Source organism: Equus przewalskii, chromosome 5 (genome assembly GCF_037783145.1).
Source record: "Equus przewalskii isolate Varuska chromosome 5, EquPr2, whole genome shotgun sequence".
Classification (NCBI taxonomy): Eukaryota; Metazoa; Chordata; class Mammalia; order Perissodactyla; family Equidae; genus Equus; species Equus przewalskii.
Window position 1 is genome coordinate 26,030,462 of NC_091835.1, and position 26,956 is coordinate 26,057,417.

The window sequence follows — 26,956 nt, forward strand, 5'->3', positions numbered from 1 at the left end:
GCTTTGAATCAGAGACTTTCAAGACTTTGCTTGGGACCCACCCTAAGACCCCATTTTACATCATAAACAAACCTAACTCAAAAAATACCCATGCAAATCTCACTCTACTACACACAGGCACCTTAATATTTGCAAGTATTCTTTTCTATACCATTTCACTAAAAAGTGAAATACTGGTCATGACCCACAAAATTGACTTCACAACCCGCTAATGGATCACGACTTGCTAATGAGTCAGGACCGACATCCGAAAAGCACTGCTTTAGAAAGCACATTCCGCTACAGCGAGGAAGGCTGGAAGGCAGGCACCCCTCAGGAGCTGGGTGCCAGGTCCCGAAGAGGATGGCCCAAACTAAATGTAGCAGTCAAGGTGGAGAGAACGGATTTAAGACACTTAGGATGTCTTGTTACTGATTCATTAGTCAGGGGGGTGAAGGAGCAGGAGGGATCAGGTGGGAGGCCTTGGAACAGAAAACCCACCTCGAACACTGTCCAACAATAAAGGGTGATTTGTTGGCTCAGGAAACCAAACAGTCCAGAGGCAAGAGGGTCCTCAGGTTTGGTTTGATTCAGAGCCCCAACAATGTCATCAAGAACCCCGTTCCTCCCAACTCTGCTTCCTCTCAAGCCTGGCTTGCCCTTGTGGTCATAAGGAGAACAAAGGAAACTTCCAAACTCCTCTCTCATCGTTCGTTCGTATGAGAGCCCAAGCCCTTTCCTGCAGCAATGGGAGGGGGAGCGGCCAGGGAACCGGCTTCATGCCTGGAGGTATCCCCGGCCTGCTTCTGGAGCTGGGGGACAGGGACTCTCCACCTACTTGGACAGTTCCCATGAACTCTGGAAAATAGGAATTCCTTTCCCTCCCCATCCCAGGAAAGCCAGTCTGTCCTTAGGGCAGAGGAAGAGGGAAATGGATGCTGGGAAGGCCTCCCCTAGGTGGGGGCTAGACCTGCAGCCAGTGAAGAGCTGGCAGCAGACCGCCATTTGAGTCTTTAGCTCGGAGGGAGCCCTAGGCTGCAGTAAAGATCTGACAGTGGCAAGCACCTGGTGGCTGCTGCTGGAATGGAGAGAATCAAGATCACTCAGAGAGATTGTACCAGTACGGTTTGTCAGATTGATCTAGGACCTAGGCGCAGGGGAGACTGGAGGATAATTTCTGGTAGCATGAATTGTAAATCTTTTTTTTGAGGAAGAACAGCCCTGAGCTAACATCTTCTGCCAATCGTCCTCTTTTTGCTGAGGAAGACTGGCCCTGAGCTAACATCGTGCCCATCTTCCTCTACTTTATATGTGGGACGCCTGCCACAGCATGGCTTGCCAAGTGGTGCCATCTCTGCACCCAGGATCCGAACCCTGGGCCACCAAAGCGGAACGTGCGCACTTAACCGTTGCGCCACCAGCCAGTCCCGGATTGTAAATCTTAAGTAAACGATGGAGATGAATGGGAAAATGTTTCACTATTATTAGAATTAAACTGAAACTGCAATAACAATATATGCAGGGCTGCAAGGCAGTTAATGCTCACGGCAACCATTCCCGGAAAGACACAGGACATCAGAAAAAACCCTCGAAGAGGTCTTCTTAAATGACAGCTACGTGGACCTTAAATGATTTAAATTAACTTTTAAAAGTTACAGTGGTGACCCCAAAAAGTTAAAACAACAGAAACACTGGTCTATGAGGAAGTATCAAATAACATGAAGTTAACGGTGAATAGTTTTATTTTACATGAACCATGTGTTGCAATAAAAGGGAAAATAAAATGCAGAAATTACACAGGGCGATTTATTAGGAAGCAGGCAACAAAAGGGAATAGACGCAAAGCTGTCCTAAGGGCACCTCAGCCGGCAACGCGGTTGCAAGAGTGGTTATGAAGAGTACGGCCTGCCGACGAACCCACAGGGAAGACACTGGTCCGGGCCACATGAGAGTGTGGCAGGGCCCCTGCTCCTCTGCACGGCAGTCGCAGGTGAGAGGGGCCCTGCTGCCCTCCCGCCCAGCTGGACTGGCTCCGGTGACGGCGGCCGCGTCAGCGCAACCTCCCGGGTCGCACGCACCTGCACCGGTAGCTCTAGAAGCCCCGCCTCGCAGCTCCGCCCGGCACAGGCGACTAGGGTGCGGCCCATTCATTCCAGGCCCCCAGCCCCGCCTACTCCGCTGCAGCCAATCCGACTCTCCCGCTGAGTAAGAGCCCAGCCAATGGCAGCCCTCCCCAACCACAGCCAATCAGAAGAGGGGGCCCGCACAGCCTGGCCAATGAGGCGGCGATTAGGGAGACATGGGCGGACCCCGCTCCCGGGCGGGGGAGGAGCGGCGCTCGGAGGTCTCTAGGACCAGGGGGCACGCGGCCGGCCTCCCACCCCCCAGCCCAAAATAAGCCCCCGCGGGGGGCGCCCGAGCGCCGGTCATGGACTCGGAACGAGCCGGCCGCCCTGAGGCCGCCCCGCCCGCGCCGCCGCCGTTCGTGCGCGTGGCGCCGTCGCTCTTCCTCGGGAGCGCGCGCGCCGCGGCCGCGCCGGAGCTGCTGGCGCGCGCGGGCGTCACCCTGTGCGTCAATGTCTCGCGCCAGCAGCCTGGGCCGAGCGCGCCCGGCGTGGGCGAGCTGCGCGTGCCCGTGTTCGACGACCCGGCCGAGGACCTGCTGGTGCACCTGGAGCCCACCTGCGCCGCCATGGAGGCCGCGGTGCGCGCCGGCGGCGCCTGCCTCGTCTACTGCAAGAACGGCCGCAGCCGCTCGGCAGCCGTCTGCACCTCCTACCTCATGCGGCACCGTGGCCTCGGCCTGGAGGCGGCCTTCCAGGTGCGGCAGGGCGGGACTTCCGGGGGCGAGGACTTCCTGGAGGGGCGGGGCTCCGGCGTGGGCGGGCCTTCCGGGAGGGCGGACTTCCGGACTGGAAGCGACTTCGTGGGGCGTCCGGCGCCGGAGGAGTCTGTGGGGATGGTTGCGCGGAGCTCAGCCCGAGCTTCTCGTTCGCAGGCCGTGAAGAGCGCGCGCCCCGTGGCCGAGCCCAACCCGGGCTTCTGGGCTCAGCTGCAGAAGTACGAGGAGGCCCTGCAGTCCCGGTCCCTCCTGCCGCGGAGCGCCCGGGACAGCGAGCCCTAGTCGGTCAGCCTGCGCCTGGAGCAGGCGCTGGGCTTTCCCGCGGCCCCTGGGCTGGGGGAGGGAGGCCACGCACTGACCGAGGCTGGTCCCTCCTCTCCTTCCTCACTGTCACACGCTGTGTTCGCTTTCTGTGTCTTCCTGAAATGCAGCTTCAGAGTCTCTGTCCCCTCTTGACCGTAGTGCGGGGTGTGTCCACCGAGGAGGGCACGGGGAGCCGTCCCTCCCCTGGACAGCAGGCTTATTAGACAGGGCTCGGTCAGGAAAATCAAAACCACTGGAGGGATTTTAGGCAGAAAGACATTTAATACAGAAATCAAGGCCGGAGAGCCACGGTCAGGAGATCAGGAAGTGGGGGAGTCCCGAAGACCCTCCACCCTCACCCTGGCTTCCTGCCTCTCTGATGTGGGCGACTCTGGGAGGGCACCTCGGACTGCTGGCGAAGCCTCGTGCCTGCCATCTGCTCGAGCCACAGGCTTTTCCCAAACCTCACACTGGTCCCGTCTCAGAACCCAACACAGATGTGGTCAGGAGGGCCCACAGTTTCCAGACTTCTCGCTGCTACGTGTAGGTGAGGGTGTGAGGCCGTGTGACAGACCACCCTTGGTGCTCTCTGCGTCCGTACCCACCTCTGACCTTACCTCCCAGCTTCAGCAACAGCATTGAGCCCTGACCTGGCATCCTGCTGCTAACACAGTGGCCCTCCCAAGAGTGGAGGGCACAGAACCCCATCGGCTGCCCCACAGCTTAGATGCCTGTCGATTCCTCTTCTGGTTCAGATGCACCTCACCTGGACATTCTGTCCATATCTGGACATATCTGATCTACTAGATAGATAATTACTCACCATCAACACTCTTTAAATAAGATAGTGGGGAAGGAGAAAAGGAAAAACTGGGTAATGTACATGAATTACAGATAACACAGTTCTTGGTTAATATATACAAATGTATCCATGAGAAAGTAATTAATAAAATAAAGCGTTTGGTGTTATCATTTCCCTTTTCACTATCCATTCTCTGTTCCCTCTACTCTCAACCTGCACCTCACTAGTCCTGGTCTTTCCTGGTGGGGTGACTTGAGCCTTCATCCTGAAAGGCCCAGAGTGGCCCTGCCTGCACTGGTGCTCCCACACACCTGGGAGTATTGGGAGGCATCAGGGGGATGTCCTGAGTTCCAGCGTACTCTTCCTGACCCCGCTGCCCCTGAAGGTCAGGATCAGCCACTCCACCCAGCAGAGCAACCCGTTTTGCCTGATGCCTCGCTGGCCTAAGGAACCCAAAATGGCTAGGTGGTGTCTCAGCCTCCCATCCAGGGGCACATGGTGTGTCCCCAGGTGGAAGCATCTTACCTGGGAATGAAGACCTGACCCAGCAGAGCCCGAAGTCGTGGGGATGGGAAGCTCACACTTTTCGAGTGAGGCACTGGGGTGGTTGTGAAAGGGGCCTCCCTCCCCCCACCACACTCCTCTTGCTCCTGCACCTAGGTATCTGGCTGTGACAGGAGCAACACCATCGGTTGGTCCCTGGCTCAGAGCATACACCACACCTTTTAGGTGTGTACCCAGCCCTGTGCGATGTCACCAGTCAGTAGCCCCCATTCCCAAGAGCCACAGCCCCAGACATAACCCAACTGCACTTCATCGCAGCTACCCTTTTACCACCTTTATTGAGGGCTTGCCAGCTGCCACTTACTCCTCCCAAGCCCCTCATAGCTCATGTCACCTTTTCATCAATCCCACAAAGGAGCTCCTGCCTTTGTCTCCACTTGGCAGGTGAGGCTGCAGTGGCTCCATCGGTAACCTCAGGTGAGCTGAGCATTTGCCTGGCCAAGAGGTCAGGAGTCAGGACCTGAACCCAGGTTTTTACCCTGTGTGCTCACAGCACCTTTGATGGCACACCCACCTGGCCCTGGGTGACAAGCATGCAAGGGCAACAGAGCCTGGGCCAGGATGAAGGACAAGTATGGGTTCCATCAGCATTTTATCCCACCAGCTCCATCCTGAGAACCATCCCACTGTGGCTCCCACCAGAAGCCCAATTCTCCCCAGGACTCTGTCCGCCACCACATCCACATCCTAGCATCCTGGGACCCGCTCCCCTCCCTGAAGCCAGCTCATTTGAACAGGGGTGCCCGGTCCACGGGCGTTAGGAAAAGGCTGGGGAGTAGATGGAGTGTCAGCTGCTTCAGTCCACCCAAGCCAGCCAGGATCTGATCCTAAAAGGCTAGAGTATGAAGATCCTGTGGGAGAAACCTCGGCCCTGACAATCCTGACTTCTATGTTCCTGTCCCCAGGTCAGGGTAGGGGGTGACAGGAGAACTACACTGCAGCAGCCCCAGACCTCCATCAGCCTTCTCCATGGGGGTTTTGGGGGGCGGCAGACAGGCTGTGATGGAGGAGCCTTGAAGCAGCGCTGAAGGCACTCTCCCCTGAAGAACAGGGCCAGGGTGGAGAGTGGAGACAACCACTGTGGGCTTCACAGTTCACAAGGTGCCTTGGTGGGCTGGCTTTAATACTGCAAACAGATCTGCTTGCTTCTTCAAGACCAGCTTGTGTTGCTTCCTTACTTATAGAAATGTGGGGTGGAAGGCACCCCCACCCCAGGGGGAGAGGTGGTAACAGTTCTTCTGGACCCAAAAGGCTGCCCCACTCCACCCCTCCTGAGTGCAGAACTGGCTGCGGGGATGCCCAGGTCCTCCAGGAGAGAAGGGATGAGACCCTACCCCTGCTTACCCAAGTCCAGGGGACCAGGAGGGCAAGAAGGCCCTGAGGGCGCAGGTGTGCTGGTAGACCTGCCTGAGCATGGTCAGGGCAGGCTAGTGTGGGCACCCACGTGCAGTCCTGATGAGCTTCTTCCAATCCCAGCCCCAGCCCCAGCCCCACTGGGGAGGCCAGTCGAACTGGGAGTGCCATCTAGAACACTCAGCTCTCGGCACCGTGGGGCCTCCACCACCTGGACAGGGCACTGGGCCACCTGAAGGCGGCAAGGACCAGTCAGACCCAGCTCTCGCCCCTCCTGAGTCTTGGATGCGGGACTCACCCCCCTCCACCAGGTGACTGCAGGAGTTTGGAGTGGGGACCCCAAGAAGGAGGTCGTGTCCCCCCAGCTAAGAGGGCACATGGGGACCTGAGGACCCACAGGAAAACTGCAGCGATGCCTCGGTGCTCATGCTCCGCATCAGTGAACACACGTCCTCACTCTCAGCAGTCCTTCCCACCCCCGGGGAGGAGGGCAGACAATCAGATGGGTTACAGATGGGGACACTAAGTCCAGAAGGATCGAACACTACTCAGGGATGACCCAAGGCCAAGTGCAGTGTCTGAGTCCCACCCACACGCCGTGAGCCACAGGCCATGGAGCAGCCGAGAGAGGTGTGCAGAGGGTCCTGGATGCTCTCCCAGGCCCCAAAGCCCCTTCTCCCCAAGGACCTGAATTCTTACGTGATAACAATAGCAACATTTTGGTGGCTGCTCTCATTCCATGGCTTTGAGGTCCACCTGCTGCCCCCTCATTGGGTATCCTTGCTGGTCTGCAGCCCTCCCCTCGGGCCCCAGCCCCTAGTCAGGACTGGGTGAGGTGGGATGGGGGCAGCAGGCCAGGTGCCCATTACCACCCGAGCACCGGGCTCCTAAACAGTCTGCGCTCCAGGGCCCTGCCAGCCCTTAAGGCAGCGCTGTCCAACAGAACTTTCTGTGAGAATGGAGTATCTGCTCGGTCCAATGTGGTTGCCACTAGCCACACACTACGCTACACACACACACACACACACACACACGGAGACCTTGAAATACAGCTAGGCCAAACGAGCAACTAAGCTTTAACTACTTTATTTAATTTAAATCTAAATAGCCACACTATTTAGCTACACTGGTCTCCCAGGGCGGTGGGTGGGGAATCATTCACTCATTCCTGGGGCCTGAGGCCCCGGAACGGACGGATAACGTGGAGTTCCAGACGTTACCCTTCCCGGCTTCCCGGACGCAGAGACCCCACGGAGAGGCAGCTCTGCCCCAGGTGTCCCAGCAGCCAACGACCCAGGAACCTGACCCGCAGCGTCCCTGAGGGAGCGGCGATCCCTCCTGGGGTCCCCTGGCGCAGGTCCGGTAGGAAGCGCACAGAGCTGGAGAGGCCGCTCAGCGGCCCCGTGCACCACGGCTCTAGCGCACCCCGGTTCCCCCCACAAAACGCACCCCCGCCCCGCGTGCAAAGCCCTAGGGCCCCGGCCGCCCGCCCACAGCACCCCCGGCTCCCCGGCCTCCCCACTCACAGAGCCCCTGCCCAGCGCACACGCCGCGGCCCCTTGTGCACAGAGGCAGGTCTCTCCTGGCACAGGGTCCCCGGCTCCCCGTCCCGCCCTGCGCACGGCGCCCCGACCCCGCGTGCAGCGCCCCAGTCCCGCGCACAACGCCTCGGCTCCCCGCGCGGAGAGCCCGGGTCTCCCCGCGCACAGGGCCCCCAGCTCCACGTCCCGCCCCGCGCTCAGCAACCCCGGCTCCCCGCGCCCCGGTCCCGCGCTCAGCTCCCTCGGCTCCCCGCGCCCCGGCTCCGCGCACGGAGGCCCCGGCTCCCGGGTCTCCCCGCGCACAGCGCCCCCGGCGGCAGCCGAGCGGAGCCCGAGCGGGGCGGCGCACGGCGCGGGGCCGGGCCGGGCGGCTCCCGGCGCGACTTCCTGTTGTGCCCGCGCCCCGCCGCCGTCGCCGCCGCCGCCCGGCGCCCCTCGCCCGTTCCCCGCGGCCCGGCGCGGCCGCCGCCCATGGATTTCACCTAGCGCGGGCGGCCATGGCGGCGCAGTGCTGCTGCCGCAAGGCGCCCGGCGCCGAGGCTGCGCCCGCCCGTCCGCCGCCCGAGCCGCCGCCCGCCCTGGACGTGGCCTCGGCCTCCAGCGCGCAGCTCTTCCGCCTCCGCCACCTGCAGCTGGGCCTGGAGCTGCGGCCCGAGGCGCGCGAGCTGGCCGGCTGCCTGGTGCTCGAGCTGTGCGCGCTGCGGCCCGCGCCCCGCGCGCTCGTGCTCGACGCGCACCCGGCCCTGCGCCTGCACTCGGCCGCCTTCCGCCGCGCCCCCGCCGCCGCCACCGAGCCGCCCTGCGCCTTCGCCTTCGCGGACCCCGGGCCCGGACCAGCGCTGCCGCCCCCGCTGCCCTCCTTCCCCGAGGCGCCCGGCGCCGAGCCCTCCTGCCCGCTGGCCTTCAGGGTGGACCCGTTCACTGACTACGGCTCCTCGCTCACTGTCACGCTGCCGTCGGAGCTGGAGGCACACCAGCCCTTCCAGGTCATCCTGCGCTACACCTCCACCGACGCTCCCGCCGTGAGTCCTGCCGGGATGGGCGCTGGGACGGTGGGTTGGTCCGCGGGGTCTCCAGGTGGCCTGTCCTCGCGCTGCCAGGTTAGGGGTCGTTAATCTGGGCTCTGCTTCCGGGACAGGCGACATTGGCCTGGGCACCTGCAGAGAGGGCAGGGCCAACTTGGCCCCGGAGGGGCCCTGGCGTCTCACTTGGTACTCCCCTACCTGGCCCTGGACCCCTGCCTAAGTGGCCTCAGTGATTCTCAGCTAGTGCCTGGGGTGCCATTAGGACAGGGGACAGCATGCCACCAAGGGAGGCCACTCCTTTCAGGTGTGCCCCGGGACAAGAGCAACTTCAGGTTGGCACATGTCAAGACATACATCTGCAGGAGCCTGGCACTGAGGGGTGGGCCAGGGGGGTGTCAGATGCGGAAGGGCCTCCTTGTGACCTGGGCCTTCAGAGAACTTATAGACACCAGGTCTGTGTGCAAGCAGCATGACAGACAGACCCGCGGGAGCAGGAGGCAGAAAGGGCTGGTTGGCTCTGATGCTCTGGGCCCCCTGGGAGAGGACTGGTGGGCTGCTGTGGCTCAGTGGCCATGTCCCCAACACAGACACACATATGGGCTCTGCAGGGCTTTGGGCACGGAGCACCCACTGCCCCATAGGCTCTGCCAGAAAGGCTAGGTGGCTCAGGTTGGGTGCTGTGGCTGTGGCACCCCTCCACTATGGTGGGGCTTTCAGGATGGAGCAAGGCTTTTCACTTCCGCAGCATGGGGGCTCCCTTGGTCCCTATGTGGACAGCACACATGTCACGCACACATACACACATGCATGCAGCTCTGGGACGCCCCAGAAGGTTCCATCTGTCACTGCCTGTGGCATGCAAATGGTTGGGGTGATGGACAGTTGGTCTGGAGGCATCAGGCCAGGAACCAAGATGACCTGTGAGCGGCAAGAGCCTAGACCAGCCACAGACCTACAGGCTCCTACACGTTTCTCAGGAGCCCTTAGTGGGCCCTGCCACCGCTCCTCCTTTCTTGAGCTCCTGTAGGTGTGCTGGCTGCTGGCCTGCTGGGTTGGCCGCTGCTGCCTGCTGGGGTACTCCAGGACTCTGACAAGTGGCAGACATGCCTCCCAGCATGGCAGTGAGAACAGAGGGATGTGCTCCTCCCTGACCTTGATCTGTGAACTTGGAGCCCATGTGTCTAGTCCTCCCAAGACCATGGCCAGCAGAGTGGTGGGACCAGGACCCTCAACAGGCCCCTGCGGATGGGGCCAGGCAAGCAGGGAGGCCGTTGTCCCTGGGCTTTCAATGGCCTGCTGAGGGGCTCTTGGGTGCTTGGGGTGGGGAGGGGCAGCATGGTCTCCACAGACTGTGCAGCTCTGGAGCTGGAAGCCTGGCGGACAAGGGGCCTGGCCTGCAGGCCAGATTGCTTGTGGAGACCAGAGTGTTTGACCTCTGACCCTGGGCACCTACCTCTTCTGGTCCTGTTCCAGGACTCAGGCCTGAATCCCTAAGCGTATCCCTGTGTCAGGTAGGATGCAGCTTCCTGGGAGGCCCTGCCAGTGGACCCCTGTACCTCCAGAGGCAGTTTGGGGGTGCTGCAGACTCTAGGGCCCATGCCCCTCCGACCCCACTCACCCTACCCCAGCAAGAACACCTTTCTTCCTGCCCTGCAGTGTCTGGAGTCCTTAAGTCTGCTCCTTCGCCAGCCCATCAGCAGCTGTTCCTCTGCTCCCTGCACCCTGCGCCCCCTGACAGGAGTTGCGGGCACACCCCTGGAGTGGGGTACCTGGCTGCCCGGGGGTCTGCCCTAGCCCCTCATTCCCAAGGAGGGCCGTGGACCCCGTTGGTCTCTGCGAGGCTAAGGGGCGAGCAGTGCCAGTGGGCCCTCTCTGGATGAGCTGAGAAGTGGACATGGCAGTGGGGACAGGAAGCCTGGGCTGAGCAGAGCCTGAGGAGGGCCACAGGGAGGGGAGGGGCCCGTGAGAGGCTGCGCTGGTGGAGCAAGTGCGAGAGGGGAAAGTGGGGTGAAATGAGGTTTGGGGACCGTAGGGACCTGTCCCCAGAGTGGGCCAAAGACTGCACGCAGCAGGACCCACTGCAGGGAGTCTCCATAATGCAGATTCCTGGGTTCCGGTCCCGGGAAGCTCTCGGGCCAGAGCCAGGAGTCTACATTTTTGAACAGGCTCCCCAGACAGGTCTTGTGAACATCTGGTGCAGTCCCAGGGGTCAGCAGAAAAGGAAGACATCACTGTGGGCTCCCCACGATGAGGGAACAGAGACAGCAGCCCAAACAAGTTTGGAAGAAGTCTGTGAACACTGGCAGGGGTTTGGCTGGGTCTGCAGGAATGGGATAGGCAGCCCTGCCAGGTCTGGGGATCCACTGGGTCTGGGGTCTGCAGGGGAGACAGCCCCACTGGGTCTGGGGTCTGCGGGGGAGACAGCCCTGCTGGGTCTGGAGTCTGCAGAGGAGACAGCCCCTCTTGGGTCTGGGGTCTGCAGGGGAGACAGCCCCTCCTGGGTCTGGGGTCTGAGGGCGAGACAGTCCTTCTGGGTCTGGGGTCTGCGGTGGAGGCAGCCCCTCCTGGGTCCGGGGTCTGCAGGGAAGGCAGCCCCTCCTGGGTCCGGGGTCTGCAGGGGAGACAGCCCCTTCTGGATCTAGGGTCTGTGAGGTTGACACCCCACTGGGTGTGGGATCTACGTGGGAGACAGCCCCACTGGGTGTGGGATCTATGTGGGAGACAGCCCCACTGGGTCTGGGGTCTGCAGGGGAGACAGCCCCACTGGGTCTGGGGTCTGCGGGGGAGACAGCCCCGCTGGGTCTGGGGTCTGCAGGAAAGGCCACCTTTCCTGGGTCTGGGATCCATCAAGTCTGTGATTTCAGCATGGAAAAGGCCATGTGGGGAGCAGCCTTGGTGGCCATCATCTGGATTCCACAGACCCATTCTTGCAGAGGGGTGTGTGAGGGGTCCTTCATAATGGCCGTGGGAGGACAGGTGTGCACTTGGTCCCTGAAGTGGATGAGGAATAATCCAGTTGGCTTCCATGATTGTGTTGTCCTGGCAGAGGGGAATGCGGGGAGAGCTGGTTCAGGACCCTGCTGTGGTTGGGGGGCCCTCTCCCAGACTCTGCCCTGACCTTCCCAGAGACTCTAGAACACTTGGGCAGGAGATGAGAAGGGGAGTGTTGAAATGGCAGTGGACCCGGCAGCCAATGCAGCCCTGGACAGAGCTGGCGGCTGTGGTGGGCAGGAGGGCATGAGGAGGGGAGGGGGCTCCTCAGTGGCGGTGGAGCCTGGCCTGGGTATTTGGGGGTGAGGAAAGCCTCGAAGCCTACAATGTTGGGGGAGGTTGGCCGAGCAGGTGATGGTGTCCGGCAGGTGTGGAGGCGGGCAAGTGGGCACCCACGGCCGGGCAATGTGCCCATTCCCTGCCCCCTGTGGCCCCCCTAGGCCACCAGCACTGCGGAGGGAAGGTGGCTTCCAGGTGGGGACCATTTCCTTGACCAGAAGCCCTGAAGGGCATCCACCCCTGAGCCCACATCTGCCCCTGTGGCTGCCCTGTGGGAGGCCACGTCATGCATGGAGGTCCCTGTCTGTCGTGCAGATGAACAGGGCTCCCAGCGGTGCTGCCTCAGCTCTGGCTCCGCCATAGAGGTGGGCGGCTGGGTGCTGGCAGCCACTGCAGGGTCTGTCTACAGTGGTCCAGGCCCAGGCCCCAGCCATCTCCCCATGGCCACTTCTGTCCAGCCCATCCTCTCCAAGTGCCTGGCCTCGGCTCACTGCCCGCCATGCCCTGGCCCAGACTCATCTCCCCATGGGGGTCCCTCCCAGCAAGGCTGACCTTATTCCCAGGGGTGGCCCCGAGCCAGCTGTGCGGGCTCCTCTCCAGTGTGGGGGAGTCTGCGGGAAGTTCTCATTTTCGCGCAGGGCCACGTCCTGGCTCCCTTTCCTGGCTGAGACCAGATTTGCCGCCAGCCTGTGAGAATTTGGACTCGGGTGTTCTGACTGTGCCTCAGTCTCCCCTTGGAAGCTGGGATGAGGGGCATGGGCTGGGAGACTCCCCGAGCTGGCTCCTGGATGCAGAACCTCCTGCCTGGAGGGAAGGCTGGCCCTGGGGATGGATGGAGCGCAGGCCACGCTCTGGGTCAGCTGTCCAGCCTGCCCGAGGGGAGGGGAGTGAGGGTCCCCGGGGTGGACAAGCAGCTGTTGGCCCTGGATGAGCCCAGTAAGGCCATCCCCTCCTGGACCTTCATTCCCTTCCTCTCCGGCTGCCGCCCCCAGAGGCTTTGGGCTCAGAAACCTGAGTAGGACAGTGGGTTTGGGACCACTCCCTGAGGCCTTCCCTCCTCCAGGAAACCTGCACAGCCTTCAGGAAGCGAGGCATGGCTGGCAGGGGTGTCCTGGCACCCCCAAGTGCTGCTCTCTGTGTGACAGGATCCCCCTTGCTGGGCAGATGAGGGCTGTCAGCCAGCAGCGCTGCCCCCCGAAAGGCCTGGCCCACTGTGACGGGGAGGGTGTCCCTGGCCCGAGCCCCGTGGCCGTCTGCTGATGCCCCGCCTGCCTGCAGATCTGGTGGCTGGACCCCGAGCTGACCTACGGCAGCGCCAAGCCCTTCGTCTTCACCCAGGGCCACTCTGTCTGCAACCGGTCCTTCTTCCCCTGCTTCGACACACCCGCCGTCAAGTGCACCTACTCGGCTGTCGTCAAGGTCAGCGCCCCCACTCCTGGCCCTCCTCCTCACTCCCTCCCGCCTGGGCCATAGCCCCGGCTGCACCAGGACCACTGTCCTAGGAGCCCACCCTCCTCACCATGCAGGAGGGGGCCACCTGACACCCCAAGAAGGGGGAGGCTCTGGCGGAGATGCCAGACCCTGTGCTGGGGGCCAGGGCTCCTGGGCCTGAGCACAGTACCCCCCACCCCCCGACTGGGGCAGGAGGTGTGCAGACCAGGAGACTGGGGGTTCCCACTGTAGCATGGGGATTCTCTGATGGGGGTGAGAGATTCCCTGACAGGCATGGGGCTTCCTGACCCAGATTGTGGGGTGCCCTGTTGGGGATGTGGGGTTCCCTATTGTGGCTATGTGGTTTCCTGACCCAGACTGTGGAGTTCCCACTGGGGACAGGGGGTGGCCTGAAGGGGCCATGGGGTTCCCCATCAAGGACATGAGGTTCCCTGACCTGGGTTGTGGGGTGCCCTGTTGGGGAATATGGGGTTTTCTGATGGGGTTCCCCATCAAGGACACGAGGTCCCTGACCTGGGCTGTGGGGTGCCCTGTTGGGGAATATGGGGTACCCTGACAGGGGCATGGGGTTCCCCACAAGGACCCGGGGTACCCTGACGGGTGGGGCTTCCTCGCATGCAGGCCCCGTTGGGGGTGCAGGTGCTGATGAGCGCCACGCAGAGCACGTACGTGGAGGAGGAGGGCGTCTACCGCTTCCACATGGAGCACCCCGTGCCCGCCTACCTCGTGGCCCTCGTGGCCGGGGACCTCCAGCCGGCAGACATTGGGCCTAGGTAGGGCCACTGCCTCTTGCTTCCTGCAGCCACTGCTGCTGCCCAGGGCCCAGGCCTCAGAGAGCTCTCGCTGTGGGCTGGGCGTGCGGCCTGCGTCTGTGGCTGCCCTGCCGAGGACCCCCACCCGTGGGACCAGCCCTGCCTCCTGCCACGGCCCAGGGCCACCCCTGCCAGGCTGTCCTCACCCCACGTGCCCTCGGACCCAGCAACCCCAGCTCCTGACCTGCCCGGCCCTCCTCGGGCCTGTCCTGCTGGGGCCACACTGCAGCCTGATGTACCCTCAAGCCCGCACAGGTTCCTTCAACTTAAGACATAAGGAACCGAGGGGTCCTCAGCATGTGGCTCGGCCCCTGACATGGGAAGGGCCTGCATGGTGGCCACTGAGTGAGGCGGGGTGACAGGCGGCGGGCTGGGCGGTCAGCCAGGCTGGACGAGGCATGGGTGGTATTTGAGCCCAGAAGCAGAGAGAAGGCCTGGCGGGGTGAGCGGGGTGGGGGCCATTCGGCCTTGGCCCACCCTCTCTGCCCTGTGACAGGAGCCGCGTCTGGGCCGAGCCGTGCCTCCTGCCCACGGCCACCAGCAAGCTGTCGGGCGCAGTGGAGCAGTGGCTGAGTGCAGCCGAGCGGCTGTATGGGCCGTACATGTGGGGCAGGTATGTCTTGGGGCACCTGGGAGCCCTGGCTGGCGGCAAGAGGGGTCAGAGAGCAAGTCCCCGCCATCCAAAGGAGGACACTGGGGCTCATGGGAGCGACCCCTTCTGACCTCCTGGGGAGGAAGTGACACTCACTTCCTAGGCCCCCGGCCCTCTCATGGTCACCTTTCCGGGGCAGGTATGACATTGTGTTCCTGCCCCCCTCCTTCCCCATCGTGGCCATGGAGAACCCCTGCCTCACCTTCATCATCTCCTCCATCCTGGAGAGTGACGAGTTCCTGGTCATTGACGTCATCCACGAGGTGGCCCACAGCTGGTTTGGCAATGCTGTCACCAACGCCACGTGGGAGGAGATGTGGCTGAGCGAGGGCCTGGCCACCTACGCCCAGCGCCGCATCACCACAGAGACCTACGGTACTGCCCGCGGCCGGCTGGGGGCGGGGGAGGGGCGCCACCAGGGCCGTCCTAGCTACCATGCGGGGGGCTGAGAGCCCAGCCCAGACCCCAGGATGCAGTTCTCCTGCTGTGCATGAGTCCAGCTGGGTGGCCTTGGGTCACCTTCACAAGGCTCAGGGCAGGGAGTAGCCAGGGCAGCAGCCTCGCACCTGCCCTGGGTGCTCAGGCCTGCCCCCTGCCCCCTCCCGCCTCCTCTGCCTCCCTGGCCCTGTCCAGGTGCTGCCTTCACCTGTCTGGAGACGGCCTTCCGCCTGGACGCCCTGCACAGGCAGATGAAGCTCCTCGGAGAGGACAGCCCGGTCAGCAAGTTGCAGGTCAAGCTGGAGCCAGGTACCCACTGCTGCCAGGACCTGCTCCAGGCCCTGCAGACATCACCCCATAGGACCTCCTTGCCTACCCTGTCCTCTGTCCCTAGCTGGATCCCTGCAAAGGCCAGGCCAGGCCAGGAGCCCCCAGCCCCAGGAAGGCCTCCCGTAGGCTCCCTCAGCCTGCCAGCACCTCTCCCGGGCTCTGAGCACCCCTCGCCGTGGTGTGTGGGCCCTCAGTGCCCGCCCCCCCAGCCCCTCAGGCAGAGCAGGCCCCATCACTGCACTTCCGGGGCATCTGGATGTGTGAGGGACAGCAGCCCTCGGCCCCTCCTGCTCTGCAGCCTGACCCCTGTCACGCCCCGGTCCCACAGGACCCAGGAGGGTCAGAGCACCACCCAGAGCTGGGGTGTTCTTGCAGGCGTGAATCCCAGCCACCTCATGAATCTCTTCACCTACGAGAAGGGCTACTGCTTCGTGTACTACCTGTCCCAGCTGTGCGGGGACCCCCAGCGCTTTGACGACTTCCTCCGAGTGAGCAGCCCCTCCTGCCCCACCCGCTCCTCGGCTCCCAGGGCTGCTTCTCCTGGTGGTGGGGATGGAGTCGGTGGGGGCCTGTGCGTGGGGCTGGGACCTGGCCCACCTTTCTTTCTGGGCAGTTCTAGGGTATTGCCTCTTCCCTCTCCCACCCTCCCAGTTTTGGCTCCTCAGCAGGACCTCATGTGGCAGTGGTGGGTGCGTTTGCGCCCTCTGTACAGATGGGTGCGGGGCCCTTCTGGGCCCAGCCATGCGGCGCAGGCCGCAGCTCTGGTGGGGAACGGTGCGCCTAGCCCCCAGCGCTGCTAGCCCTGCCCCCGCCCACGCAGGCCTACGTGGAGAAGTACAAGTTCACCAGCGTGGTGGCCCAGGACCTGCTGGACTCCTTCCTGAGCTTCTTCCCGGAGCTGAAGGAGCAAAGCGTGGACTGCCGGGCAGGTGAGGCCTGCCACCTGCCCAATGTCCATGGCCCTCTGACCCTCGGCCCGCCAGGGGAGCAGTGGGTGTGAGGGTGGGGGCGCTGTACTGCACCAGCTGCCAGCTCTGCCTAGAGGAAGGCCCCTTGGGTTTATCCTTCCTTCCTTCAGCCAACCTTCTCTGGACACTGTGGGCCTCAGGCCATGACGCCATGGGAGCAGAGAGGAGGGCCTGCTTCCCAGCCTGATGGGGCCCAGAGGGCTTCCCAGAGGAGGTGGCACTTAGGCCAAGCAGACTTAACTAGGCCGTCCCTAGGAAGAGGGCCATGGAAGCAGTGTGTGCAAAGGGCCTGGGGAAGGATTGACAGGGTGGAGGGAGGTTTGCCTCAGAACTGGCTGAAGCATCTGGCCTGCTTGTGCAATGCCCATGACAGTGTCCCTGGGGGTCAGAGGGCTTGGGGGCCAAAGAAGACACTGGAGGGGTCTGACATCTAGGGAGGGGCCAAGATTTGCTGGAGGGCAGTGAGGTGTGGCTGGGAGGTCTGAGCATGGTGGTCCTGCGTCTTGGAAGGTTTAGGGAGTGCACCAAAGGTTTTGGGGGATGGGCAGAACCTGCCCCCGCAGGTGCCCAGCGCCAGGGTTTTATGCAGGAATGTCTTTTGCCAGCATGTTGCTGCCCACCTCATGTTGCAGAGCCCCTCTATCCCCCAGCACTGAGGCTGGGTTTGAAGTACCTCATTGACCTATGACCAGGAGAGGCGTGGAGGGGATGGGGGTCCCACAGTCACCAATTCGAGCCTTCTGGCCTCCCTGTGTCCCTTCACAGAAGCCACTCCAGTGGCTCAAAGTGGCAGGTGCTAGACCCACCCCAGCCTCCCTGAACCGCCCCTGCTCTGGGGCTCCCAGCCCTGGAAGTGTCACACCCGGGGACATCCTCGGGGTCTGTGGTCTCCAGGGCAGGCCTGCTTGGGCGGCCCCTCCCCAGCCCAGGTGGGGCCCCTAGGATGGAGTCTTCCCCTGCAGGGCTGGAGTTCGAGCGCTGGCTCAACGCCACGGGCCCGCCGCTGGCCGAGCCAGACCTGTCTCAGGGATCCAGCCTGACCCGGCCCGTGGAGGCCCTCTTCCAGCTGTGGACCGCGGAGCCGCTGGACCAGGCGGCCGCCTCAGCCAGCGCCATTGACATCTCCAAGTGGAGGACCTTCCAGACGGCTCTCTTCCTGGACCGGCTCCTGGACGGGTCCCCGCTGCCCCAGGGTGGGTCCTGTGGCCGCCGCGGTGGCTGGGGAGGGGTGTGCCCACGCAGCCCTGACCTGTCCGCGGCCTTGCAGAGGTGGTGATGAGCCTGTCCAAGTGCTACTCCTCCCTGCTGGACTCCATGAACGCCGAGATCCGCATCCGCTGGCTGCAGATCGTGGTCCGAAACGACTACTACCCCGACCTCCACAGAGTCCGGCGCTTCCTTGAGAGCCAGGTGCGGCCACCCACTTGGGGCCCTGCCCCTCCCCGCCCCCACCGCCCCACCTGACCCTCCAGTCTGGCGGGCATCTCTGAGAACGGGGTAGGGAAGACGTGGCCTCTGGGTTGGCAGCGGGAGTGCACGCGCACCAGATGGGAAGAGCCCAGACCCCACCAGTCCTCGGGGAGGCTGCGTCCAGAGGGGACAAGCTGGGAGCAGCATCTAGAGGTCTGGGCCCATGGTGGGGGGAGGCATTCGGGCTCCTGCCCTGGGCACCAGGGCTATCTGAGCGACTCAGAGGCCCAGGGGTCCCCACTCCACACACTTGTCCCCCGTCAGTGCCCCCCCAGCCCACACTCTCCGAAGACGAGGCCTCTGCAGAAGGCCTGTAGTGTGGGGGGTGAGAGGCTACCAGGGGCCATTCCTGCGGCAGAGTGAGTGCAGGCCAGGGCCGGCAGGTGGCAGGAGGGACCGGGGAGCAGCAGTATGACTGAGCACTCCCCGACCCCACAGATGTCCCGCATGTACACCATCCCTCTGTACGAGGACCTCTGCACTGGCACGCTCAAGTCCTTCGCCTTGGAGGTCTTCTACCAGACGCAGGGCCGGCTGCACCCCAACCTGCGCAGGACCATCCAGCAGATCCTGTCCCAGGGCCTGGGCCCCAGCGCCGAGCCCAGCGCGGAGCAGGGCAGCGCCGGAGCGGACTCGGAGGCAGACACGGACACGCCGGCCCTGCTGCTTGGGGATGAGGCCCCCAGCAGTGCCATCTCTCTCAGGGACGTCAACGTGTCTGCCTAGCCCTGACCTCCCAGACACCACGATTGTGCCTTCTGTGGCCCGGGCCCGCCATGACTGTGCCTCGGCTCTGGCCGTGAGCTCTGCCCGGGCCCACGCGCCCCTCCTGCGGGTTCTCCCGGGGACCTCCTTGTGGCCAGCCAAGGCCCGTGGAGCTGGTCCCCCTGGCTCTCTTGCACTGCAGGCCCTGCAGCGGCCAGCACACACCACACCCTCCTGTCTCAACACTGCCTGCCAGGCACTGCCCCCAGGGTGACGGCCCTGCAGTCCCATGGCGACCGCCACACTGTGCCTTATGTCTGCTGGGAGGCCCGGGCTACACTGTCCCCACAGCGTGCCTCCTCCCTGCAGAGCCCTACACCCCACCCGGGGTTTGACAGCCTTGGGTGGCCCCTGGCAGAGAGACAAGGACACAGACATGCCTTCAGTGTGGGGACAGGGGACACTGAGGAGAGGGCGGACATCCCTGGGGAGGGGCCCCCAGAAAGCCTTAGCCCCTCAGGGAACACAGGGTCCCAGGCCCCAGGGGTAGTGAGACAGGGCAGTCTGTCTTGCGACTGCCTGGGGCGAGTGCAGCAATACCCCACAGGGAAGGGGCGGGTGGCGCTGGTGCTCTTTTTAGGCCCACCATGCTGGGAGAGGCCTGGGGACCCCAGCGGTCAGAGCTGGGCCACCTGGGGACCGCTGCAATGGGATCAGCATGATTGTCCCATTAAACCTCCACTCTGCAAACAACCTCTCAGCCTGTTTGTCCTGACTCTTGTCCTCCGCATCTACCCGGCTGCCCCAAGGTGGGGGTCAGGAGCTGGTCACCACCCCACATCTGACACAGAGGCTCCTGGCCAGAGGCAGGAGAATGCTGGATGGGGCTGAAGGGTCTTCTTCTACTCCAGCCACTCCTGGCCACCCTGGCTCTGCCCTGCAGCCCTGGGGGTCTGAGGACCAGCAGCAGGCTGTCCCTGCCCTCCCCAGCCCTTTGGCCAGGCCTCTGGGGCCTACCCTGGACCCTTGAACACCCAAGCAAAGGAGCCTACCTGTCGCCACCCTCGCTCTGGTACTTTCTCAGCAGTGGTTCCCTGTCCCAAACTGGAGCAAAGGAAGAGGTGAGTGATGGGGACGAGTTTAGTCTTGGAGGATTAAATGTGAGAGGCTGTGGACATCCACTAGCACAGGTGCAGGAGAGGCTGCGGGTACAGGGGGCGCTCAGAAGAGGGAATCAGGCTGGAGACTCCACTTAGGGCATCACCACGAAGGATGGCTAAGCTGTAGGCAATGAAAGTGATGCAGCCACTGAGTTTACAAAGGGCAGCATCCATGCTCTGCGCCTCATGGTCGCCCACAGGCTCAGGCCACAGGGCAGTGCCACCATTGTTATGGTCTCTATGGCCTATTATGCTGCATGGTCTCACGCCAGGATTACGTACCCTACTGCCCTGAAATGACGTGTCACCCACCCACTGGGTAGACCAAGGCACAGAGCTCCACTCTACACAAGAGGCCAGGATGTGGGAGGACAGGAAATGGTGGGCCAGCAACCCTGGCACCGCCACATCCAGCCCCCGGGTCACCAAATAGCCCATTGACTCTCCTTCCTGCACTCGAGACAGGCCCCCGGGAGATGGCCCGGTCCCCATCCAGTTATGGTGCAAGCCCAAGCCCAGGATTGTGGGTAAACTCCATGAATGAGGTCTGTGCACATCCTTGCACGGGGGCCGGGTGGGGTTCCACTAGAGACTTGTGAACTGGGAGGCCAGTCACCTACCCAGCAGGGAACAGGGACGGGCAGCCACGACATCCCTGCAGAAGGAGGAACACGGGGGCACCCAGCCGACCCTGCCCTGTAGCAATCCTAGATCCCAGGCCCGCCCTGCCCTGGGAGTGGGCGGCCCGTCCAGGGCTCTCTGTGGCCCTCAGGAGGGTCCATCCTCTTCCTGTCTTCTTGGCCACACCTGAACACGGCACTGACCAAGAAGCCCTCCTAGGGGGCTGAAGTGCTTTCTCAGCCTCTTCCTGCCAATGCTGTTTACAAGTCTCTAGTCACACACACAGGCCTGGGCTCTTGGTTTCTTTGGCAGTTCAACTGTCTCAGGACACTGTAGTCTCCGCTGTTCTTGATTTTAGGTCCCTGGGTCTGCCGCCACGCCCACGGTGCCTTCCTCAGGGCTGCTTGGATGTGCTTCCCTCCCCCGACCTGGCCCCACCCTGCCTGCCTCTCTCCGGACTTTGGGAAGCTCAGAAGGAACTCCCAGCAGTCATACCCAGGGGGTGATGCTGGTATCCTTGAGATTGTCCTTGCCACAGCCTGTCCTGCGTCTGATCTAGCCTCTGGGCTGCGCAGGAGCGCACTCAACCCCGAGTCCCAGCATTGCTGGCCTCTCTCCGTTCCTTTTCCTCCCAGCTTGTAAACCCGGAATATTTTTTAGCCCATCTCTTCCTCGTTGTATCTTGCCAAATGCAGCCTGTGACCAACACATGCTGCTCATGTTTCCCAACCTCTTCCACCAGACCTACGAGCTATTTCGGACATCATCTGCCTCGTGAGTCATCCCGGCTGAGTTTTACCAAATGTTTCGCCGCTGCGTCACCCGGCTTGCCATCAGGCCAGCTTCTGGTACTAGGCCATAGGCAGCCCCCAAGCCAATGGCGTGCGTGTCCTGTGTCATTTGGTTCAAGCAGCACCCCTCTTCCGGGGGCCCATTTCTATGCCACATGGGCTAAGTTCTGCGCCAGCAACAAACAGCTCTAAAATGCCAACATTTTAAACCGCCTGGGTTTATTTCTCATCGTGCTGCATGTCCACTTCAGGCTGGCTGTGGCGTGGGGTGGCTTCCCGTCCCTGTGGTTCCTCAGGGACCCATGCTGATGGAGGAGAGGACATCTTGAATGTTCCAGGCACCTTGCCAGAGATAAATGAGAGCTGGCGATCAGAGGCGCTGGGGGCCACACACCACGTCCGTTCACACTGGCCCCACACAACCACACCCACCTCATGCACAGAAGTGAGGGGGTTGGCAAACGGCAGTAATGACCACCATGAGGCCTGAGAGCAGAGGGCAGAATGTTGGGAAACAGTGGGATTTTCAGGAGGGAGTAGTCAGGCAGGAGAGTGGTGTCGATGGAGCCAGTTGGGCTGGGGGTGGGGGCGGGGGGGAGGGTGTTGCTGCCCAGAAAGGGGAGAGGAATGGCCACAAACATCAGATCTGCTGGGGCCAAGGAAGGTGGGACCTTGACAAGAGAGGGCTGCTGAGAGGTGGGTTGGAGAGCTGCAGCCTGAGGCAAGGAGTGAGGGAGACTGTGGATTTGTCGGTAGAGCCCACGATGCCCAGAGCCTCTCTGGGTCCAGGAAGGCTTTCTGAGTCCCTCGGGCCATGTCCTGTGCAGTCCAGACTTGTCCCTGGCATGTTTCTCTCCCATCCCCCACTCTTACTGGGACCTCCTAAGACCAGATGCCTTGGGCAGAACCTCAGGGACCTTTAGATCTAAAGATAGGGCCCCATGGTGCACCCATGGTGGGGGGGGGGGGGCGCACCAACTACAGAGAAGAGCCCACACGCTGCACAGAGCAGAGTTACACCCAGGGAGGCAGCTGGTGGAGTGGTCAGCAGAGGACTGCGCAACACCCGGAATTAAAATCTCAGCGACACAAACTGGGGGAGAAAACCATCAAACGGGGACAGGCTTTCGTAAGACAACTGGGAGTAATGGAAAGAACCAGAGTCCTTGGAGATTTTTTTAAAGGCAACCATTAAAAAACAAAAACTCAGGAGAATGGTCAGAATGAAGATGAGATTCATGGGCTGGAATATCAAGACTGGAGTCAGCAAAGGGATTTAGAAGGGAAAGTATTCAGGAAGAGTTAAGTTGTAGAATTCACGAAGACCTGGGGTCATGGAGAGACAGATCAAGCCACACAAAGAAGTTCAAGTTGATCAAGGCATCCGTGCTCTCCACACGTCCTTCCTTGCACACTGCTGGGGGGGGGGCCTGCGCCAGCCCTCACCCACTAGGACTCCACCTTCACTTCCCCGCCTGCTCCTTATCTCTCCTCCCCCATCAAAGCCCCACCCACCACCCCCCAGCCAGGCTGGACCACCGGAGGCTGCCGTGCCCTGGACAGCCTACCAACCCACACACCCATCCACGTGCTTCCCCAACACAGACTGTCCTCTTACTAAGAGGAATCTGATGTCAGCTGATGAGGATTTCTTAAAATCACTTTCTCTCTAAATGGTCACCAGGCCAAACCCTGGGAGAAATGAGGCCCGAGAACAGAGACATGACCGCTGGTCATGGGCTCGGCAGGGCTGTCCGCAGTGCCGCCCGCCCAGCACAGCCTCTGGGGGGCTCCCATGGGTGCAGCGCAGGGTGCTGGGGAGATCAGCCCCTCAGGCCCAGATAAACGTCTCCTTGTTCAAATATGAACGAGGGAGCCAGAGAAAAAAAGATTCCACAATCTGAATACAACACCCCCGAAGCAGAGAATAAATAGCTGGCGTCTTGAAATGCCCTCACCTCGGGAGACTGAGGTCAGCTGTGGAAATTATCTTCATGGAGTTCATTACAAAATTTAAGAACATGTGACCATTTTGGAACAGGGGAAAAAATTCCTATAAGGAGCATGTATTATTTTTATAATGGGGTAGGAAAAAACCCCAAAACTTAATCTAAAACATCACCCCAAAAGAATCCATTCCTTCTGTCACAGTGAGCGGAGTGAACCAGGGCTGCCTGGTTTGGGAAGGGGGCTATGTCCCACCTACAGCCATGCGGTCCTGGGCCGCCCCCTCCTGCCTTTGAAGCTTTGGTTGTAAAGTGGGACAGCAGTACCGACCTCTGGGATGTGTGGTGACCAGACAAACTCAACGTTTCATTGTGTTTCCAATGAGTTCTGACCCTGTGAGCTCTTAGGGGAAGAACCCGCTTCACTTCTCTTGAAGAAGTGACTGCAGGTTGCAGGAAATACCAAGACGGTTCTGGTTCCAGCCCTGCCTGGGAAGATTCCTTCAGCTGGAACCTTCAGGCCCGAGAAGGGGAGAGACCCAAGCTTCTAGGTCCCCACTCCCACTTCACTCGAATGGAGACAATCCCACATTTGTGGCCCTCCCTGGCTGCCCCCCGGGCCCAGGACCAGCCACACACTTTGCATCATTTCTCATTTAATTCTCATGACCGCCCTGGGGCCCTCTGCACCACAGGGTTTGTAGACAAGGAGACAGAGGCCCAGAGAGCAGCCAGGACACCTGACCAGCAGGACCAGGTTTCCAGCGATTCTTGCTCAGGTGACTTCAGGGTGAGCTGGGGCCCCGGGCTGGGGATCTAGATGCCTCCTGGCCCCACAGTAGGGGGCGATGCCGGGGCTCCTGCCATCTCTCAGTGCTTAGAGGGCAGCGTTAGCCCCAGGATGTGTGCTGGTAGCTGGTCCTATGGGCCCAGGGCCTTGCTAAGGTGGGGGGACCCCGTGATGAATACAGAGCCTGCCTCCCACCTGCCCCAGCCCCTCAACCTCAGAGAGAAGGCCTGGCGGACCAGCCTAAAACTGCCCTGCATTTCAGAACTGTCAGTGTTACTGAGAATGAGCCTAACCCCGGTCGGCACCAGGCGTTTTCCTGAACAAAGGCTATTCTTTTACGACAAGGAGTCCCATGAGCTTCCTAAACTGCCAGAGCCTAAAGCAGGGCCCTGGGCTGTCTCACTTGGCGCCACCTGCAGCATCCGCCCTCTGTGAGTCACGTGACTAGCACCTTCTGAGAAACTAAATCTTTCTCCACTGCTGGTTCAAAATCTGCCTCTCCCACTGCAGCCTCAAGGACTAACTTCTGTGTCCACTTTAAAGTGCAAATGTGCCATCTGCCTCCACTCTCTCAGAGCCCCAGGCGGTTTCTCACATCTGGACCAGGTCAGAGCCCTGGGCTGGGCCCTCCCCAGAGGGTACTGGGCATCCTCACCACCATCCTGGGCTCCCAAAGTGTTCCTCCTTGCACAGGCCCCACTCTCATTTCAGCCCTCGGGGCCTGAGCGGGGTCCTAAAATACCTCCCCAAATTCTGATACTCCTCCCCCCAAAATGTGGAGCTTAACACCCCTCCCCTGAAGCGGTGGGCTGGACTCGGTGACTCACTTCCAATGAATGGGATTTGCAGGAACAACAGAACGAGTGGGTCACAGAACACCCTCCAGCTGCCATCCTGCCTGTCTGTTGGATCACCTGCTCAGGGAGAAACCCCCTGCCACATCGTGAGGGCACTCAAGCAGCTTCACGGAGGTCCACCTGATAGGGAACTGGGGCCTCCCGCAAGCTCGGAAGTGGGTCTTCCAGGCCTAGCCAGCCTCCAGAGGACTTCAGTCCTGAGCGACATTTTGAGGGCGGTCTCCCAAGAGCCTGAGCCAGAATCACCCGCTTGCATCACCGCCACATTCCTGACCCACGGAAACTGTGACATCATAAATGTCTGTCATCTTCAGTCGCTAAGTTTGGGGGTAATTTGTTACGCAGTAGTAGATAATCAATATGGGGGCTCTGCACCATGTCTGTGATGCTGAAACAAAAGATCTAACCCAAAATTGCTCAAAGTGCATGTCTGATCTCCAGTGACCAGGAAGTCCCAAGGGGGGGTGGCTCTAGGACCGACCAATTCAGGGGCTCAGGGACATCACCAGAGACCCAGGTTCTTTCTCCTTCTGCTCTGGATTCTCAGCATATTGGCCTTTGTCCTCTGGTTGGACCCTTTGTGGTCACAAGCCGACTGCAGCAGTTGCTGGTGCCACATGCCCACACACTGACAGCCAAAGGCTGGCTCTGAGAGAACACTCCAGCGTCCAGCCTTTTGTGGATGGTGGGAAAGTCCCCCAGCAGCCCTCAGCCGACTGCTTCCGGGGCCCCACTGCCCGGAGCTGGGGCACATGCCCCTTCTTAAAACCTCTGACTTTGGAGCTAGGAAACACCCAGACTCCCCAGATGACTGCAGCTACAGCAACTAAACAGAATCAAAACCAGGGATCTCATGGGTGAGGCAGGAGCGGCTGTGTGGGAATCCTAGGGAACGTGGCAGTCTGCCAGCGCAGGATGAGCCCTTACCCAGTACACCTCCCCTCCTTCTCCACCAGCTATTGCCGCCTGTCCCTTCACCTGGGGCACCTCAGCTCTCCCCTCCCCACACCCACCTAATTATGGGTGATTTGTGGGCAAGACATTGGTTGCTAATCTCTGTTTCCCCGTGAGACAGCAGTGCCCAGCACAGAGAAGTGCCTGGTTGCTGTTCACTGAACAAATGGAGAGATGTAGGGGTTCAGAAGAGAGCCCTCCTGGCTGGGAAGTCAGGGAACATCCCGGGAAAAATGACACGGGCATCATCCAGGGAGAACAAGTGTGAGCAAAGCCACAGAGCGCAAAGACTCCAGAGTGGTGATAACCTGGGGGCGGAGGGCACAAGTGGTGGGGAGCACAAGTGGACTGGGTGGGGCAGGGAGCAGGCAGAGTTCAGATTCTACAGGGCCGGGAACATCCATGGGCTTGGGAATGTGTTGTACAGTCCACCGGGTGGAGTGTGGTCAGTGGGGAGACTGGTCCTGCCTGAGGGCTCGCGGAACGTTTACTTTCATCCTCCTGTAACCCTCAAACAGCACTGTGACTGGGGGTGGTGTTCCCTCCTTACAGGCAGGCCCGGAGGCTCAGACTTTCAGTAGCTGCCTCCGTTCCAGAGCCTGCAGCTGTGGAGACGGGTCATGAACCAGCTGCCTCCAGAATACCTTCTTGTCCCACCACCCTAGGCTGGTTCCAACTCCTCCTGAAACCCCAGGAGCCAGAGGCCCCACTCTGTGCAGGGCTGGGGGCAGGCCCAGGAGGGAGAGGGGAATGCACTAATGGGCTGAGGGAGCATCTCTACACCTAGGGGTGGGGGATGGGACCACAGGGCATATGTGGTAAGGGTGGCACAGCAGGAGCTATGCCAGGCAGGCCGATAGGAGAGGTGCTCTAATGCCATCTCAGTGCTGGTCAGCACATCCCTCCAGGCCTGGGATGCTGCCTACCCAGCACCAGCTGTCTCCTGGCCCCTTCTCTGGGCATGGGCCTAGCCCTGGTCACTGACATGTCCACAGGAAGCTGCCTGCTTTCCAGAGCTTGCAAGCCTGGGTAAGCGGCACAGCAAAGGACCCCATGGAAAAGTCTAGATCCTGGGCTGGCCCCAGCTATGCTGCTAACTCTTATGTGTTACCCGGAGCAGACCAGCTGTCCAGCACTCCAGGGCAAGGAAGAAATTTCTCTTACTCCTTTGGGACCCTGTGTGAAGCACAGCCCAGGCCTTTCCTGATTCCTTTCAGCTACAGTGCAGCCTCCAGCATGCCAAGGAGTTGGAAACATCTTCTGGGAGAGCTAGCACAAGGCGAGTGCTGAATGGTCATGAAGTCAGCCCTAGCGTCCCAGAGAGAGGAGAT

The 26,956-nt window shown here is 61.4% G+C and overlaps 2 protein-coding genes across 2 annotated transcripts; both read left to right on the forward strand.

Moving 5' to 3' along the window:
• Window positions 1-1,705: 1,705 nt before the first annotated feature.
• Window positions 1,706-4,096, forward strand: DUSP28 (dual specificity phosphatase 28). The gene is made up of 2 exons (XM_070620239.1): window positions 1,706-2,800; window positions 2,978-4,096. The coding sequence occupies exons 1-2, from the start codon at window positions 2,408-2,410 to the stop codon at window positions 3,101-3,103; spliced, it is 519 nt and encodes a 172-aa protein (XP_070476340.1). The 5' UTR covers window positions 1,706-2,407; the 3' UTR covers window positions 3,104-4,096.
• A 3,630-nt stretch (window positions 4,097-7,726) lies between these two features.
• Window positions 7,727-19,259, forward strand: RNPEPL1 (arginyl aminopeptidase like 1). Its single transcript, XM_070620228.1, has 11 exons — window positions 7,727-8,406; window positions 12,958-13,098; window positions 13,753-13,904; window positions 14,440-14,556; window positions 14,735-14,970; window positions 15,229-15,342; window positions 15,739-15,851; window positions 16,184-16,292; window positions 17,294-17,524; window positions 17,599-17,741; window positions 18,240-19,259. The coding sequence occupies exons 1-11, from the start codon at window positions 7,882-7,884 to the stop codon at window positions 18,525-18,527; spliced, it is 2,169 nt and encodes a 722-aa protein (XP_070476329.1). The 5' UTR covers window positions 7,727-7,881; the 3' UTR covers window positions 18,528-19,259.
• Window positions 19,260-26,956: the final 7,697 nt, after the last annotated feature.

Excerpts from the sequence above, each read along its gene's own strand:
- RNPEPL1 (XM_070620228.1), top strand. The coding sequence starts at position 7,882 with ATGGCGGCGCAGTGCTGCTGCCGCAAGGCGCCCGGCGCCGAGGCTGCG. Across the intron at positions 13,099-13,752 it reads CCTACTCGGCTGTCGTCAAG|GCCCCGTTGGGGGTGCAGGT; the intron begins GTCAGCGCCCCC and ends CCTCGCATGCAG. Across the intron at positions 17,742-18,239 it reads GGCGCTTCCTTGAGAGCCAG|ATGTCCCGCATGTACACCAT; the intron begins GTGCGGCCACCC and ends CCGACCCCACAG.
- DUSP28 (XM_070620239.1), top strand. The coding sequence starts at position 2,408 with ATGGACTCGGAACGAGCCGGCCGCCCTGAGGCCGCCCCGCCCGCGCCG. Across the intron at positions 2,801-2,977 it reads GCCTGGAGGCGGCCTTCCAG|GCCGTGAAGAGCGCGCGCCC; the intron begins GTGCGGCAGGGC and ends TCTCGTTCGCAG.